Below are 18,609 nucleotides of genomic sequence, written 5' to 3' on the forward strand. Positions count from 1 at the left end.
CGTCAACACCAGCTTATTTGGGGTAGTTTCAGCTCTTTAAAAAGCAATATTTTCCTAGTTAATTCTTAAACAGTACAACTATTTAATATTCATTATCACTGCTTAATATACACTTCAATCTGATATAGAAGAGTACATGTCTTCTACTATACTTTTCATAACATTAAACGTCCAAAATAAAATAAACATCGGAATGAGAAATTTACGACAAAAATTAAAAAATCGGGATTTTTTGTCGAAATTCACGACAAAAATAAAACTTCTATTTCGTAATCGGGATTTAGGTTATTATTTCCCAAAAATTCATGAAACGCATGGAATTTTTCTCAAAGTTTCGAAGAGATAATATGAAGCTCAGTCAGTATTCAAAGGCATTTGACTTCTAAGTGGTTTAACTTCGAAACCATGACATTTGATGTACCTTTGATACTTAGAAAAGAATTCAAGCCTATGAGTGGGCTTGAGGTTTGTCAACACCAGCTTATTGGTGAGAGTTTCAGTTCCTTAAAAGCCAATTTTTGTCCATGTTAATTTCTAAGGAATCCAACTATGTGACATTCTTTATAATTGTTTTACTAGTCACCATTTTCCAAATTATAAGTAGTAAGGTTGTAATGTCCAAGGCCGTCCTCCCTCCCCCCCGATATGTTTGTTTGACTCATAAAAACGTAACAAAAATGGATATAAAACAAAATTTGTATGAGTTTTTTAGTTTTTTTTTCTGTACCCTCCCCCCCCCCCGAAAAAAATCTTTGAGTAAAACCCCCTCCGAAATAAAATCCTGGATAGGGCCTTGATAATGGCTAAATATAATTATAGCCTCCAGGTTTACCTCCTCTTTTTGTGACGATGACACCATTCTATGTGACTATGACACCATATTATCTACATATTTGTAGATATGACACCATATTTGTGATTATGACACCATACTATCATTCTATAAGTTCTGATCCTCAGATTCAAGATGATCAGATAGCATGACGACTCTCGATAATACCAACAGACTTAACACAAAAAAATTATCAGGGTAATTTTGTACATCAAAATATTATTGCACCTAACTCTGTACATCGAAATGGAAAAAAAGATGCCGTCGATGCAAAATATCGTAATTCAAGCCACTTTTCATGTTTTTCAGGCCAGCATATTTTCTTTGTTGTTCAAGCCAAGAGACTGTGAGTTTCGGAGTTTTGTGAGTTTCGGAGTTTCAGACAAGGCGGTTCTAGTAGTGGACTTTTAGTTTCGAATTGACACTATTTTGAGGAGTTATGGGTTGTTGTATTTCTTAGTATTGGACGTGAGATTACTAGATTGCTAGCTACCGCTGCAACCCGAATTTTCAAAAGATGTTTGGATTGTTTTAACTTTTAGTTAATATGTACCGTGGTTTATTTTTTACAAGGTTTCAGCTATATCCAATGAAACTTACATAGGCCCCATATAAAATGAACTATATTGATCCTTCATGTAAAATGCAAAAAAAAAACAGTTTCCTTGTTTTTCAAGGTGAGGGATTTTAACTCTCCTGTGTAAGGTTTTTACCATGCTGATTCCAATGCTGCACTTTTCATTTGAATAAGATGCCAATTTCTTTGGATTTTATGGGTTTTTTTCAAAATTACCATAGATTTCTTTAGGTTATATACTTTTATTTTTAAGTTGAACGGCAGAAATAGTTAACATTCCTGAATCAACTTCTTTACTATTAAATTTTTCGAAATAGTCCATCTATTACCATAAAATTTTTATTAAAATTTTCACACAATATTATTACGTTATTATTATTATAACATTATTACACACCACAAACTGGACAGTATATTTAAATTATAAGTTGCCACAGTGAAGTGGAGAGAGCTTTCTTTCAGAACTGTAGGATTTGAATTCAACGCACTCTGTGGCAACGATCTTAATATTAATAATATCATCCACACTAAGGCAATATGATTTAAAACCAGGTAATATGATCCAAAATAAGATATTAGGTTTAGCTATTACTAGCCTTTTAATTTTTATTCTCCAAGTTTTCCAGAAGTGCTGTCATATTTAATGAAGTTCTGTTTTCAACGCTCCCTAGAACTCTCAGCTTTCTTCATTTTTCATCTCAGTTTTACCGACAGAAAGAGTTCCAGAATAGGTTTGTTCTCTTTCCAAAAAGCGGCTCGGTTTACACTGATATTTTGTTGCTAATTCCATATTGTATTTATTTACAATAACCAAGCCAGCTCTTTGAAGGCCATCTCCATGTATTAAGTCTTTACGAAAAGTTCTTTACGCAAATTGACAAGGTGAAGGTGCTGAACTAAATTTGTAGTTCGCTAACTCTTTCGGTAAAAATTTGGACAGCAGTTTGTGCTTTCGAAAATAGTTTCATGATCTAACGATCGTTTTTTTTTATCATAACATTCTTTTTTTGAAACATGGGGGGTTATTTAGTCAGTCAGTCTCTCCTGTCTCTTTTGCCTTTAATTTGTAAAAAAAATGGATTTTGTGTTTGGTTGATGGATTGACAAGTAGAAGTTTAAACATGTTGAATGCTGAGAATTGATGAGTTGAAAACGAGTAGGGTTGGTATAGTCGCTTATTAGTGATTTTTATATAATTGTTTTTTGCTTTTTTTAGGCCTAGTTGGGGTAGTGATCTCCTTTACAAGCTTAGCTTCCGGATTTTATTATTTTTGGTTGATGAATAAATCCTAATTTAACTTCATATATAAAAAGCGAGACAAGCCAACAATTCCCCCAGGCCGATGAAAAGTTTCATGTTTTCCTGTGTGATACTTTTCCTTAAGGCATGGACTTTCACAAAGGGGACATAGCTCTTCACAAAAGTGGTTGCAAAAAGTGTCATTTTTCTTAAACCATTCCCAAATTTTCGTATTTATGTCCTCCTGATTTTCTTTAAGCGTATTCAATATTTTTTATCCTTCAGTGATGGAAACTTCATTGTGAATATCTTTCCATATTACATTTTCTCTGAACTCTTCAGCTATTTCTTATGCATTAAGCCTCCGTTTAACCGGGGATTGAAAAAATTCAAAATTAAAAATACCACTTATTGGCTTATAAATTTTCTTTTGGGGATTAAAAATCCCATATGCTGTATAAAGACAAAATATTAAATCTAAAACAAAATTATGACGGCTAAAACCATCAAAGATTCTTTTCATAAATTACCTCTCGCTTAAATTAAATCCCCCTTAATAATATTAGCGAGTTTATTATAACTTTTTTCATCGATGGTACAATGGTAAACAAACCCGCAAGTCTTCTATGGTACAATGGTAAACATACCCACTTGTCACGCAAGTGACCGGGGTTCAATTCCCCTTAAAAGGGAATTTTTAATATATTGACTTTAAATATAAATGTACAAACCTATAATATAGTTAAGTTGCCTATACAAGTTAGTATAAGCAAGGGTTTGTTCTTCATCCTATTTTCTAATGATCGTCTTTTGATATAATTAATTACAAAGATTTTTAACCACATCAATTTCCTTTAAAATGAGCCATTAAACAACTCTCTACGATGTTCCAACGCCAAGGTATCTGAGGAGAAATAAGAGAAAGAAAAAAAGATACCGTATATGCTGAATACCGTGGTTTCAGCCACTTTTGTTGATTTTCAAACCAACAAGTTTCCCTTGCTGATCAAGCAAAGGGACGGTAAGTTTTATCTATAGGGGTTTTGGACAAGGAAGTTCTAATAGTATACTTCTTGTTTTGATCTGACTCTATTTTTAGGAGTTATGTGTTATTATATTTCTTAGTATTGGACGTCATCGTCTCTTACTAGGTTGCTAGCTACCGCTGCAACCCAGATGAATTTTTTAGCATTGGACGTGATCGTCGCTTATTCGGTTACTAGCTACCGTTGCAACCCGGATTACAAACAGAAAAAGCCTATGGCTTTTTCTTAGTTGAAATAGTACGTCACGATCCTAAGTTTGGAACCACGCCCCAGATAAGGAACTTTCCAAAAGATGCTTGTATGCTATTATCTTAACTTTTAGTTACTGTATGCCGTGGTTTGTTCTTTACAAGATTTTCGCTATGTCCGATAAAACCTACATAGTCCCCATTTATAATGAACTATATCGATCCATTATGTGTTTCTTATATTATCTTGTCGAAAGATAAACGTGTATAAATGGTTACAACCTACGATTATGACGTCATTCATCAAGCTCGTACATAAAAATGCTGGTTTTTTTGTAAAAAAAAGCGTGGGAGGGGGCCTACTTACCCTCCAATGTTTTTGGTCAATTAAAACAGGCACTAGAACTTTGAATTGCCGTTCGAATGAGTCCTCTAGCGACATTCTAGGACCACAAAAAAAAAAACACGCATCTGTGATCTTTCTTCTGGCAAAAAGCACAAAATTCCAACATTTTTGCAGACAGGAGCTTGAAACCTCTACAATTGGGTCCTCCGATACTCTCTATCTGATGGTGTGATTTTCGTTAAGATTCTATGACTCTTAGGGGGTATTTCTCCCAATTTCCAAAAATAAGGGGAATTTTTTCAGGCTCATAACTTTCTATGGGTAAGACTAAACTAGATGAAACTTATATATTCCAAATCAGTTCAAAAATTCGATTCTTTTGATGTATCTATTAATATAAAAATTCCCTTTTTAGAGTTTCGGTTACTATTGAGCCGGGTCGCTCCTTACTTACAGTTCGTTACCACGAACTGAAAACTGGAAAATTATCGACGTATTTGTTGTGTTTTAAAGTGTTGTCATTAGTGTCATTATTGTGTTTTAAAGTGTTATGTTGGTGTTGATACTGACCCTGAATTTTATCAAGATGTTTTATGTGTTTTAGCTGTTTACTTCACGTTTAGTGTTTTTTGTTTTTTATAAATTCGAAAGAAATAACTTTTAATGACACTATGGCAGTATTTGATGACAGTCTTCTGATGGCATTTGACGACGATTTTTTCGTCTTATTTTTCCTTTTTTTCCTTATGTCAAATACATAAATAATACATTCTGATGACATGCTCAAATGCTTAAGTGCATTTGGCCCATACAGATCCTCCCTCCAAGCTATTACAAAATGTTAATAGCTTCACGACTCTTCTTACAATTTCATTTTTTTTTATGAATAAAATCTGCCTTTTCCCAAAGTTCCACCCCTCGAGATGATTCTCCTCTATCAAATATAATCCCGTGTCTGAGAAAATGTTTATATTTTTAGGGTCTTCGTTCACATCAATAATTTTAGCCTTCAAAGCTTTGAAGAGGTCTAAAGGCAGCGCAATTTCAACAAAAATTTCCTATATCTCTGGGATCACTAAACCTATGTTATAAATGCCAGTTCATTAGAATGCCAAAGTGCCAAGCACTTCAATAGTATATAATACAACCCCCTATTTCATCAATCTTTTTGTATGGAGCCTGCCCATAGTTTGGACATTAAACCATAGTTAGACCATCTTGCAACTATTATGCCTTGAAAAGTTTGCAGTTTAACTTTGTTTTAATTTTAGTTTTAATTTTAAGTACGTTTGTAGTTTTTGTTTTGTAATTTTTTTGTAGTTTTAATTTTAATTTTTATTTTTTATTTTAGTTTAATTGTAGTTTTAATTTTCAAGTACGTTTAAGCTAAGCTCCGACTGAAGTCAAAATTCGTTTTGGCGGCCACATTTTAAACCATCCACTGAACAAAGTTAACTTCATATTTGGTTTCAGTTTACCTTCATCTTCGGTACATCCGGACAATATTCGGTTCTTTTCTGGTTTGAAACAGAGTTATAAAAGAAATTCTTTCCCGGCCAGAAGAAATTTTGCTTAAAATAAATGAACTTTAACAATGTGTACATTCATATGTACCAAATGTCAACTAAGTGCAATAGTAAATTCGACTGCGCAATTGAATGCTGTCATAATCAAGGACGTGTCCAAGCTTTTTGGTCAGGGGGAGGGGGTGCAGAAAAAGGTCTTTACAAAACACATGAAACAATTGTTTATATACTTTCTTGTTACTTTTTTTACGGGTCGGACAAAATTTTCGTGAGGGGGTGGGGATTCAGACCCAGTAACCTCCACCCTACACTGAATACGGTCTTGGACACAATGTACTATTAATATACTTTATATATTGGTGTTCAAAGGAGTTTTAATTAAGAAATATTATAAGGATATTTCAGAGAAGTTTCCCTACAATTAGGCATACAAGCCAGAATCAATGGTGTCATTTCTTAAAGCCACGTATCGATCGGCGGAGCTTTACTCCACTGATTTGACTTTATTTAAAGACTATGTGTGATTTTACTGGTCAGATATGATTCTGAAATGTGGGCGCCTTAAAAGACATAAAGGATTTGTTAAATGTTTTCAAAGAGAATTATCTAAGGATAGGAGGTTTAGGTGTAGTTTGATTTACCATGTGTCAAAAAACAAGCTGGAAGATTAGTCATGGTTCGATTACTTTAATGAAAACAAGGTACATTTGAAATGTTTTCAGTTTTTTTACTTTAACAAAAAAAAATCATTAAAATTTTGAGGAATAAATATCAGTGTATGTATATTAAACTTTCTAGCCGACTGGTTGGTGCGGGATTAAGAATCCTATGTCCAAAAGGCAAGGATTCGATTCCTTGTGGGGCCAGTTATTTGGTTTGGGACGGGGGTCAGTGGCGTGACTCTATAAGCCCAGCCGGAGTCAACCCAGCTCTAAATGGGTACCTGGAGAAATATGGGGAAGATAAGCAGGAAAGTTGTGCGGAAGCACAGGATGACTGGCCCCCAATCCCCATTGCACTTCCTAGTTGAAGGGCCATGAAACGGAGATCAGCACCACCAATTTGGACTTTAAGGGTTTAGTGCCGCATCCTTTGCCTCCTTTTTTACCTTTTATGTATATTAAACTGACAATCCACGGTCATTTGTTATTTCGTTTTTTTTGTAAAGTGTAAATTATGTTCTGGTACAAAGAAGGCGTGGGGGTTATCGGCCCTACTCATGTTAATTTTTGCTCGTTTTGAGTTTGACTCATTTATTTATATACTTTCTGTTCGTTTTGGTTTTCATTTATTTAGTGATGGTGATTTTAGGGAGTTTTACGCTGGGAAGATTATTTGACTTTATTTCTGTTTAGTTTTGGTCTAATGGAGCTCTTTACTTTTCTTTGAAAAACATGTTTTGTGGAAAATGCTTTTTAAATTAATTTCTGTTCAGTTTTTATTAACATAGTCTTTCTTGGAAAAAAAATATATTTTATATTTTGCTCGCTAATTGTATGTTGGAGAAATGTTTCCACAATTTTTAATCCTGAAACAAATAGTAGTGTTTAATTTGATTTTATACCTCCTCAAGTTGATCTGAAAAATAAAACTTAATACCATTTTCAAAAAAATCCATGATCTTTGACAACCTGGATACACTCAAACTCTTTTGATTTATTTAAATTGTAAGAGCAGAAGAAGTAATAGAAGTAGCCCCGAAAGTTTCAACTTAATATTCCGAGTCGTTCTTTATATATTGCTATGGTGTCTATTGGCAACCATACATAGTGCCATTGGTTTTAGTTATAAAGCAACATTTAGTTTTAAAGCATAATGGGCCAACTACATAATTCTTGGGGGATGACATACCCAATATCCCTAGAGACATAGTTACTGGACCGTTCTACCATGCTGAAAAAAATGACTGTCTCAAAATTTTGATTGAACGTGTTTGGAAAATGCATGGGTTTGGGAGGAGGGCTGCTTGTCCTCCAGTCTCTTTTGACTCTTAAAAAGGGTACTAGAGCTTTTAATTTTCAATCAAATTAGCTTCTTTAAAAGTTTCAGTGATATTTCTAGCTATTATAGAGCGGCGCAACCTATGATATTGCTTATATGCCTTTTCGAAAACCTGCATTCATACAATTTTTTGTTCAATTGAAAGTCCTTCCAAACATTCCCTAGATTTTTCATTTTGATACTTTTAGCGTCATTAGTTTCAGTAACAGTAGTGGCAGTATAATAGTATACATATAGTGCCTTCCGGCTAGTTCAAAATACAACAAAACTTAACCTTATACGTCTAACATAATAATGTAAGCCGTTCAAAAATCTACATACAAATAGGTCGTTTAGATTTAGTTCGACATCCACGAAAATATTTCTTGAAAGCTTCACTTTAATAATCTTAGCTTGCGTAATAACAAGTTGTAGCAGTATTAGTAGCAGTATGTGCACACTGCCTTTGGTTTTTTCAATATCCCCTTCAACACATGCTGACATTTTCAACTTAATACCATCAACAGTACCTGAAGCATTTCTGATTCATCCTCTTGACAACCTATGTAGGCAAAGTCTATTTCAATTTTGTTAAACACAGTTTCAATATTGCCCAAATTGTTCGCCTCAATACCCTTAGTTTTAGTAGTAGCGGTAGTAGTACCAGCAGAATTGGTAGTAGCAATAGAATGAATAGAAGTAGCCTTATCTTTAGTGGCAGTAATAGTACTAGAAGTAGTAATAATAGTAGAAGTAGTAGTAGTATGAGTAGAAGCAGTAGCATTAGGATGCAAATATTTTCTTTTGGTTAGTTCAAAATTCCCCACAACAAGCAATGCTAGTTTTAACTTCTCACATCAAAGTACTTATTTGTCCCAGCCTGTGTCTCTACTCACTTCTGTCATAAGGCATCCTTTCCAACATCATCATTTTTTTCACATCTATAAATTTTTTCTTTAACCCTTATCTTATCCTTCTGTAACAACTCTTAACTTGCCATAATTATCAGATAAATGTCTTGTTCTCATAAATTTTACATGTAAATTAATAAATTCTCTACCATATTGCAGCCTATGTTAACCTATGTTACCTATGTATTGTTACCTATGTATTCAACATATGCTATGGGATAGAGGCAAATTATTCCAAAATGCCATCATTTTATCATTCTTAATTTGTCTTACTTTCCTTTTTGGCTGCTCAGTTTTACAAGTGTTTTTTTTTTCAGAGTCTGCGGTAGAATTTTCCGAGTGGGAATTGTCCGCGAGGGATTTTAATGAGAGGGGAAGTTGTCCGCGGCGGGGAACTTTATACTTGGGGGGGGGTCATCCCCGGAGGAAAATTTTACGCGGGGAAGTTTTCAGGGAATTTTGTTTTCATTAATGCAATGAAGCATATTTTTACATTTTACGACAGCAATTATTACAGTTAAGTTCTAGAAAAGCGGTAGATGTAACTAATCTAAATTGCAAACAGTTCATCTGACTTCCTCTGCGATGATCACTGTTGGATATTAAAGATTGTAGCTTAATTAAACTGGTAAAAAAAAAGATATTTATCATTCAATGAACGCAAAACTGTTTCTGACAAATTAAGAAAAAAAAAATGAGAACTAACCGGATCGTTAGAGTGGATAACAGAAAAGGTTCTTTTGACAAATTCATCGACGTTTTGAACCTTTTTTATGTGGTTTTCGGATTGCTGACAAACTCGGAGAATCCATAATCGAAGAAAATTCGTCCTAAAAACGAATACAAAACAGAAATAAACGAGTTAATGTAAATTAAAAAAAGGAATATTAAATTCCATCAATAGACACGACTATAAACAATAACTAAATTAATAATGAAGAACAATAATACAAAAATGAATGAAAACCAAGTAAAGCAATAAAAACCATAAAAAATAATTTACATTATCTCATATATATCAAATATAATTATGAATGAAATGAAAAATAAATGAAAACAAAATGAAAAAAAAAAAGAATGAAAACAAAGCGACAAAAACCATAGGATATAATTTTTATTATCTCATATATATGTATATGTATATATATATATATATATATATATATATATATATATATATATATATATATATATATTATATATATATATATATATATATATATATATATATATATATATATATATATATATATATATATATATATATATATATATATATATATATATATATATATATATATATATATATATATATATATATATATATATATATCAAAAATAATTATAAATGAAATGAAAAATGAATGAAGACAAAATGAAAAAAAAAATGAATAAAAACAAAGTAAAGCGATAAAAACTATAGAAGATAATTTTCATTATCTCATATATATCAAAAATAATTTCATTATAGAAAATAATTTTCACTATATCAATATTCATCGGTCATTCAGATCGATAACATCTATTAGTTTAAAACAATTAATACACAATACAGTGCGCAAGGACGGGGAGAAGTTAGCCACACCCCCCAACATAGCAGCGTCTCCGGATAAAGATTCATTTCTTTGACAACTGAGGAAGAGAACGCTACAAAGCTGTGTCCCGGGCTAAAGCGGGACGCAACAAATAAACTCTACTGCCGGAAAATATTGCTGGCAGAGAATAAGGTAGGTAATCTTAATTATCTTGAATAAACAAGCAGAAATGGAGGGGAACCAGATTCAGCCACTTCAACTTCCGGATGCATCAGATCCCGACGCTATTTCTCAGTTTATGCGTGAAATAACTGGATTTGATCCTGCACCTCTCAATCAGCTTATCCGGTATAGAGGCAAAAATGAATAGTTTTAGTAAACAGCTAGATACAACAAAATCAGAAATTTCAAGCGATCTAGCGGAAATGAGGAACAAAGTCAGGGACTCTACACTGAAAATTGACTCGTTGGAGGCAGAAATAAAGCGTTATAACCTCGTGTTTTACAATTTCCCCGTGACTGGTCCGTCCCAGTCGAGTTTTAAGGATGAACTTTGCGAGTTTATTAGCTGATGCCTCCCGAACCTACAACTTTCTCAAAGGGACATAACAGATGCTTTCCGCCTGAGATCAGGCCCAGTAATAGCTAAGTGGCACGACTTGGAAATACGAAATGCGGTTCTCAGGTAAAGTATTGTATTGAAACAGAACGGCGTAGGGGTTGCTCCAGACTACACTACGTATCAACGCGAGGCTCGAAAAAAAATTAAAGCCAGTGCTGTCCAAAGCCCTTGTAAAAGGTCAAAATGCGCGGCTCAAAGGCGATAGGCTTATCATTGAAGGTGAAAGGTACACATACGACCGTGAATGTCAAAAAGTAAAAGAAATGACGATAAGCCACCCAATTAGGCCCCCTAATCCAGCACAAAGTAACTCAGAGATCAGGGGTATAAATGCCGCTAATGTGAATGAAAATAACCAGAGTTCAGTCCAGAATTGCCTTTCAGATCATTCGGACTGTTCTGGTAATGAAAGTGACACGAACACGATAGTTGAAAGAAACAGCAACTTGCCGAAAATAGTAGGAACAGGGAAAGGTCCTAAAAGCAGCGAGATTAGCCCCGTCGACAACACTTATAGTCGCGTCGCTAGAAATGTGCGGCAAAGAAATGACGAGCCATTGACAAGCCGGGTTACTGAAGAGAATTGGCCAACAATTTACCGACAAAATACACGCCCGTTCAGACAGCTACAGAAAAATCAGCCTTGGCAGTACAGGGGTATTTATAGGCCAAGGAGCGACGATTATTACCGGTTAGCTTTCCCCTCGAGTGATTACGGAGCCCAATAGGATCGGCTAGGCCATACAGAAACCCTGAAGTTTGTATCTTGGAAAGTACAGGGTATAAAAAACAAGTTAAGTTCTGTGGAAAGTGAGTTGTCAAATTTTGACTTTGTAACATTAATAGAAAACTGGCATTGCCCTAGTGAAACTCCAAAAGTAAGAGGTTTCAATGTGGAAAGTGTATTGCGAGAGTTAGCTTTGAACGATCGTTATTTTGGAGGCCTTCAAAAGATGAGTCTTTCAAAAGTTATACAAAGCTGAAAAGTAAATCAGAAAATGTTATTTGGATTAGATTAGAATGTTTGGATTGACTGTGTATTGTAATAGGATCGATTTATATTCCGCCTCAAAATAGCTCGTACCGAAATGAAGATACGTGGAATTTGTTGGTAAAAGAAATAGATGGAAAAAGAGCTCATTTTGAAAATGATAGAGTGATATTAATGGGTGATTTTAATGCTTATACTAGTGATGAAGTTGAATTAGAAGATGTGTTAATTCCACGATATTCCGACAGAAGTCCCAGCCGTCTACAGGATTCCCAGAGCTAGCAGGGATGAAAAACGAAAAATAAATCAATGGGGAAGAAGGGCGCTGACACTATGCGCAGAATCGGGTTTCATGATTGGAAATGGAAGATTTGGAAAGGATAAAAATCGGGATGAGTTTACCTGCTTATCTGGGGCTAGAGCAAGTTTAATTGATTATGTTTTGGTGGATATTCTCTGGGATCCAAATTACCTTAATGTGGATGTGCTTAAGCTAGTAGGATCGGACCATCTACCGGTATTTTTAGAAATTAGATCAAGGAGTGCTCCTCATAGGAGGGATATTTCAAGGGAAAGTCGTATTTATAATAAAAATGTTAGACGTCAGATACCTAGGGAATAGTCTACAGAGGAAAATGTTAAATTAAGTGACGCGTTTTCAGAGGATGATGACGCGTTTTCATAAGGCTAAGTGATTTAGAGAAGATAAATAACCAAAATAGATTGATAGAAGAGTTCAAGGAGATTTTAAATGAAATAGCAGGCCCAGTTCTAGGAAATAAAGGAGGTTGTAAGGATATAGATTTTTTTATAAGGAGTGTAGAATTAAAAAATTAGAATTGATTAAAGAATTGGAGATTTTGAGGGGAGAGGAAAAAGAGGGAAATAGGCTTAGACTAGTAACAAGGTTTAAAAATGTTCGCCGGGAGTATAAACCCCTTTTAAAACAGAAGAAGAGACTGGCAACAGAAAAAGAGACTCCTTACCTACAAAAAGGTAAGGAGGAGCTGATCCAGTTTTATGAAAAGAGCGATATGTGGTCTTTCTGGAGAAAGATAAAATAAGGGGGCCTCCATAGCCCAGCCAAAAGTACCAGACCTGAAAACATGGCCGACATACTACAACGACGCAGTTCAGGAAGTCTATTCGTTTGACTGCTGGTTCAGCGACGAATTATCGAATACAGAGAATGAAGATCAGCCTCCCAGAGAAAGAACACGATTATGATCTGATAAAACCCGCATCAAAAGAAGAAATCGAAGAATGCATAAGCGCCATGGAAGGTAGATCAGGACCTGATAGCGATGAAGTCCCAACAAAGATCTTGAAGCAATTCCAACTTCTATTTATGCCCATCTTCTTGGCTATCTTCACCTCAGTTCTAGCTTCTGGAGAATGGCCCTCGCCATGGAAAACATCCTTGATTTTGCCACTATTCAAACAGGGAGACCCAGCGGATCACAGTAATTATCGACCGATATCTTTAGTACCTACTCTTAGCAAAATATTAGAAAGAATACTAGATGGTAGAGAACATTACCTTCTACGTTCATTCCAATTAATGTAACTGGCAATTCTAACTATGCTCTCTTATTGAACATTACATTCTACGTTCATTCCAACTAATGAAACTAGTAATACTCACTATGCACTCTTATGGAACATTACCTTCTACGTTCATTCCAACTAATGCAACTGGTAATACTAACTGTGCACTCTTATGGAACATTACCTTCTACGTTCATTCCAATTAATGTAACTGGTAATACTAACTATGCTCTCTTATGGAACATTACCTTCTACGTTCATTCCAACTAATGTAACTAGTAATATTAACTATACACTCTTATGGAACATTACCTTCTAAGTTCATTCCAACTAATGTAACTGGTATTACAAACTTTGTTCTCTTATGGAACATTACCTTCTGTGTTCATTCCAACTAATCTAACTGGTAATACTATGCTCTCTTATGGAAAATTACCTTCTACATTCATTTCAAGTAATGTAATTGGTAATACTAACTGTGTTCTCTTATGGAACATTACCTTCTACGTTCATTCCAATTAATGTAACTGGTAATACTAACTGTGTTCTCTTATGGAACATTACCTTCTACGTTCATTCCAATTAATGTAACTGGTAATACTAACTATGCTCTCTTATGGAACATTACCTTCAGCCTTCATTCCGACTAGTGAAACTGTTAATCCTACTTCTTTGATTGATTATTATTTTTTTTTTTATCGTTGACTTTTGTGCTAATGCTATACAGGTGAATGAGTATAGTTGATCACAGCCAGCTTAGCAGGAATCTCGAAATTAAATATTAAATTTTCAAAGCTTCTAAAAAAGTTTACAATTCGCGATGCAGAAAGGCTAAATCATCTCTTTAATATAAAAAATTCTCTGAGTACCGTAGCGGCATGAGGAACAAATGGTAGATAACCAATTCTGTTGTCATGGGATATTTTCTTCCTCCATTTGTCCCTTCACGTGTTTTGATTAACGGTGAAAACGTAAAGGGTGAGCTAAAAGTTCAAGTTGCGTTTACTTCCTATTTTGCTAAAATTGGCAAATCTATAGCCTCTTTTGTTGGTTCTTCTCTACCAGATTTTGGTTCTTATCTTGGACCAACTCGTCTTAATTCAATGGCTTTAGAACTTGCCTCTGAAGTTGGAATGGCCAAAATTGTCAGAAATTTTGGGAACTTTTCACCTTCTGGCCCAGACCGCAATTCTACTAAGGTTGTCAAGGTCATTCTGCCTGTCATCGTTTCTGTCTTAACAAGACTTGTGAGTCTTTCTTTTGAAAATGATGTACTCCCAAGTATTTTAAAACGTAATAGTGTTATTATTTTTTTTAAAGCTGGATCACAGAATGATCTTGGAAAACTATTGTCCCATATTTCTCTTATCAATATTTAGCAATAAGTTGAACAAGCTAAGCTTCCTCAACTTCTCTAGTTTATTCATTCCAAACACTATTTTTCATGATGTTAAGGTAAGGTTTGAAGCTAAGCACTCAACTGAGCATGCATATGCGACTTCCGTGAATTATTCATGTTCAACTCTTGCCTAAGGTGGTTTGATGCATGCTGCTCTGTTACTCAAACTATCCCATGCTCGTAGAAGAGGTAATGCTTATTCTTGTTTTCTGTCATACTTATCTGGTCGAGTAATCTCGGTCAATCCTCTCTTGTGTAAACATATAGATATAGAGTTTGGCCTTCCACAATGATCTATCCTTGGGCCAGTACTCTTTAATTTATGTTAATGACCTTGTTAATGCGGTTTTAAATTCAAAACTTACGATTTGCTGTCGTCTTTGTCAGGCAGTATCCACCACTAACTGTGACAACAGCTCGTCTATTCTGGAAGCACTTACTACTTTTGTGTCGGACAGAGGTTCTTGGTCCAGCTGGTAAAACTGAGTCTGATCTTTGATCGAAGATGAGAACACTTTTTTTAAACAGTTATGCAATGGTTTGATGTAAATTACTTTTCTTCAAATGTTGAAAGGTCATACTTTCTCATTTTCTCGAGAGTTTCAGAGACTTGTCCCGACGAAAAGGAAATTCATGCAGGCTGCCATGATGCTCATTAAGTAGAGCTAGGGATCGTTATATTCGATTTATAGACATCTTTGTTGACAAAATCTTTCACGCGCATCAATTCCCCAACCACATCAAATCCAAGTTTCGAGATAGCCATTTTGTTCAGCATAGTTAGAATTAAGGGGTAGACTAGCCTATGACAAATTAGTTTTTGATTTAAATTTATGTTTGAAAAAACGAACAATGAACCTTCTGAGTAATCAAACCCAACATGAACAGAAGCTGGAATTAATAATTACATCAAAAATGAAAATAACATATGCTGAGATAGACCAATGAATAAATTCTAAAACGAGTAGAAATTGAAATAATTGGGTGTGTTTGGGGAAATTTTGGGCGTGGAAGGGGTGTTAGTTGCCATCCAATCACTTTTGACCCTTAAAAAGGGAACTAGAACTCTCGATTTCCAATCGGGCTGAGCCCCCTTTGAAGTTTTTACGACAACCCCTTCCATATGAAGTGCCTCTGGGAAAAAAAATAGTAAATAACAATAATAAAACATTGGAGCCGTATGGCTTTTACTATAGGCAGCGCTATAGCGTGGCCTCTGATCAAACAGTTTGTGGTAACGAACTGTATATAAGGAGCAGCACGAGTCAATAGTAACCGAAATTCTAATGAACGGACTTTTGATAGCAAGAGATAAATCAAAAGAATCAGTCTCTGATTGATTGAGTTGCTATTCAGTCTCTGACCTGTTAAGACCAACTTGTTCTTTCAAAAGGATAAAATCCCAGTTTTGAACAAGTGTTGAAAAAGGATTATATCCGGAATCAATTAGAGTCCGTAGCTAATTCAGTGACTGTTATTTCGTAACATTTTGCTGTGGGTTAGGGTGACCTAGATTCAGGATCTTCATTTAGATTTTGGATAATTTTTACATCCAACACCCAATTGTGAATGGTGGCTGGTGTTCCGTGGAAAATTCACCATGTGAATGGTGGCCTCCGTGGAAAATACTCCCGAGCCAAGACCTATTTTCATTTCACCCGTGTTTTGACGTAATAATCGAGTGAATACCTGTTTTGGTTTATACATTAGCTGGCTGGCGCTGGACTTTTTGAATATTTATTTGGAATATTTTGTTTGGCCTCACGTAAAGATAAGTCTTTTACTTTTTTTTTATCTTACTACTGATAATCATTGCTTTTAAAGAGTTTGATCTTGCTCTTGCGAAGTTCAAGGATTATCCCCTCTGACCAGTAAGAATAATCAAAGCTGGTAAAGATACACGAGGCAAGCCAGTTTATACGGCATTTTGCTATGGATCGCGTGATGAATTTCGCCTCCTGGATGCAAATCTCCAAGATTATCATCCTACCATTTTTAATTTGTCTGTTCCTGCAAAAAAAGCTTTTGAAGAGCTTGCTACTACGCCTGATATTTACATGAGACTGTCAAAAACATACCTTGTACTGAGAGGTAATGATAAAAGCAAAACAAATGGCCCAGCATTAGCATTATCTAGCAGTATTAGCCCGATACAACAGAAACTTGTAGCTACCCAAGCTGAACTGGATAAAACCAAAAATGACCTGATGGACAGTATAACTCAAAAAGTTTCGGAAAAACTGGCTAGCTCAGACTCTCTTAAGGAATCGACTGAGCTTATTGCTAGTCAAATTTATGGTGCTCTCCCAATTGAATTTAACCCCAAGTTTCAGCGAATTGAAAAGTCGCTATAGGGACTGAGTAATGAATTTGAAAATTTAGAGGACAGACTGAACAGGCTTGAGAATAAGTTGGATAGTTATGAACAAGAATCACTACTAGATAGCCTGGTTTTTCACGGTGTTAGGCAGAAAACTGGTGTTGCCACTCGTTCTGCTGTGTTGCTAACTATTAATCAGAAGATGTCTTTGCCTGAAATTAGTACAAATGAGGTCGTGAGCGTGTATAGACTTAGACTGAATAATGCTGCTACAGCTGATTCAACTCAGGCGGTTCCATTTGCTCCAAGGGTCGCTCTGATAATAGTGAAGTTTTTGAGCAAAAGCGTTACTTGTAGAGTGTTGAAGGCAAAATCCAATTTGACATCTAGTGGTAATTGTTTTATAGAATGCCAGACCAAGCAGAGACAGGATATTTTGACTGCGGCGAAAGAAAAGTTTGACCAAAGGACTATTTTGTCTGATCGGGGTTAAATATTGGCAAACCCTTGTGATGGGACTCCAATAAAAATAAAAATGTGTCTCGCTGATTGTATCTAGTTGTTTTTTTTTTCTGTCTGTTTTTTTTTGTTTTTTTACTTTCTCATGGATTGTTTGTTTATTGTCTCTTTTTTTTCTCTCTAGCAATTCACTAGTTTTGGGTTCATTTTTTCCTTCTCTGTTTTTTTTTATCTTTTTTGTATTATTTTTCTCAAAAATATTGTTTGTTTCTATTTATTTTTGGGTGCACTTTTCGGTATTTTTTCTCTTTTTATTACTTCGGTTGTGTCATTTTTCGATGTTAATATTTTTCTTAATTTGTAAATGCCTTCCTCCGGTAATTAATTTTTTTTTTTTTTACTTTATTTTTATTTGTTTATTTTTTTCATTTTTTGTTTCTCTGTCCGTGCTAATGGTTCTTTCTAATAATACCTGCTATGCTATTAGTTATTTATGTGTTTGTAATCCTTTGACAGGTTTTTCTTTTGTAATTAATTCAAGTAATGATATCTTTTTGGTTCCTCTGGTGACTTGAATTGACTCCAAGAAAAACCTGCTTTTATGACTATTTTAGGCCATGAGAGTCGCCTTTGCGAGCTTAAAAATAATCCTTTTGATGTAATTAGTATATTAAATAGTTCTGTGGGTCAGGCTAAGAAAAATATGATTAATATAAACCCTATTTGTAATAGTAAATATGTTTCGGATTTGGGGGAGGAGGAGGTTACCAAAAGAAATTATTCTCTGACCGCACTTCAGCTTAATATTTAGGGTCTCTCCTCGTCAATAGATAATTTGAGACAAAATTTTTCGGATGGACAGCCTGATGTTGTCGGTTTGTATAAAATATTTCTGGATTCTGGCAATGAAATGCTATTGGATATTCATCGTTATAAAATGCACAGTATACACCAATATAAAATGGTTAAAGGTGGTGTTGCGAAGAACATATCTCTTAGTTCGTACAGGTGATTTTGAGACTACTCATCAAGATCTTTTGAAGATATTATTGAATCAAAAGCACTATGTATGAGGTTTAAGGGTATAGA

General features: G+C 34.7%; 1 protein-coding gene across 1 annotated transcript in view; it reads right to left on the bottom strand.

Moving 5' to 3' along the window:
• defl (Integrator complex subunit 7) overlaps nt 1–14,222 on the bottom strand; it is a 156,684-nt gene extending 142,462 nt beyond the window's left edge. Inside the window, exons 1-2 of the mRNA XM_089101069.1 lie at nt 14,212–14,222; nt 9,353–9,476 (exon numbers count right to left, since the gene is read on the bottom strand). Of these exons, the coding sequence (XP_088957195.1) occupies nt 9,353–9,476; nt 14,212–14,222 (135 nt within the window). The remainder of the gene's footprint in view (nt 1–9,352; nt 9,477–14,211) is intronic.
• Nucleotides 14,223–18,609: the final 4,387 nt, after the last annotated feature.

This window comes from Artemia sp. Qi Xiang Cuo, chromosome 15 (genome assembly GCF_049724085.1).
Source record: "Artemia sp. Qi Xiang Cuo chromosome 15, ASM4972408v1, whole genome shotgun sequence".
In the NCBI taxonomy this organism is placed as follows: domain Eukaryota; kingdom Metazoa; phylum Arthropoda; class Branchiopoda; order Anostraca; family Artemiidae; genus Artemia; species Artemia sp. Qi Xiang Cuo.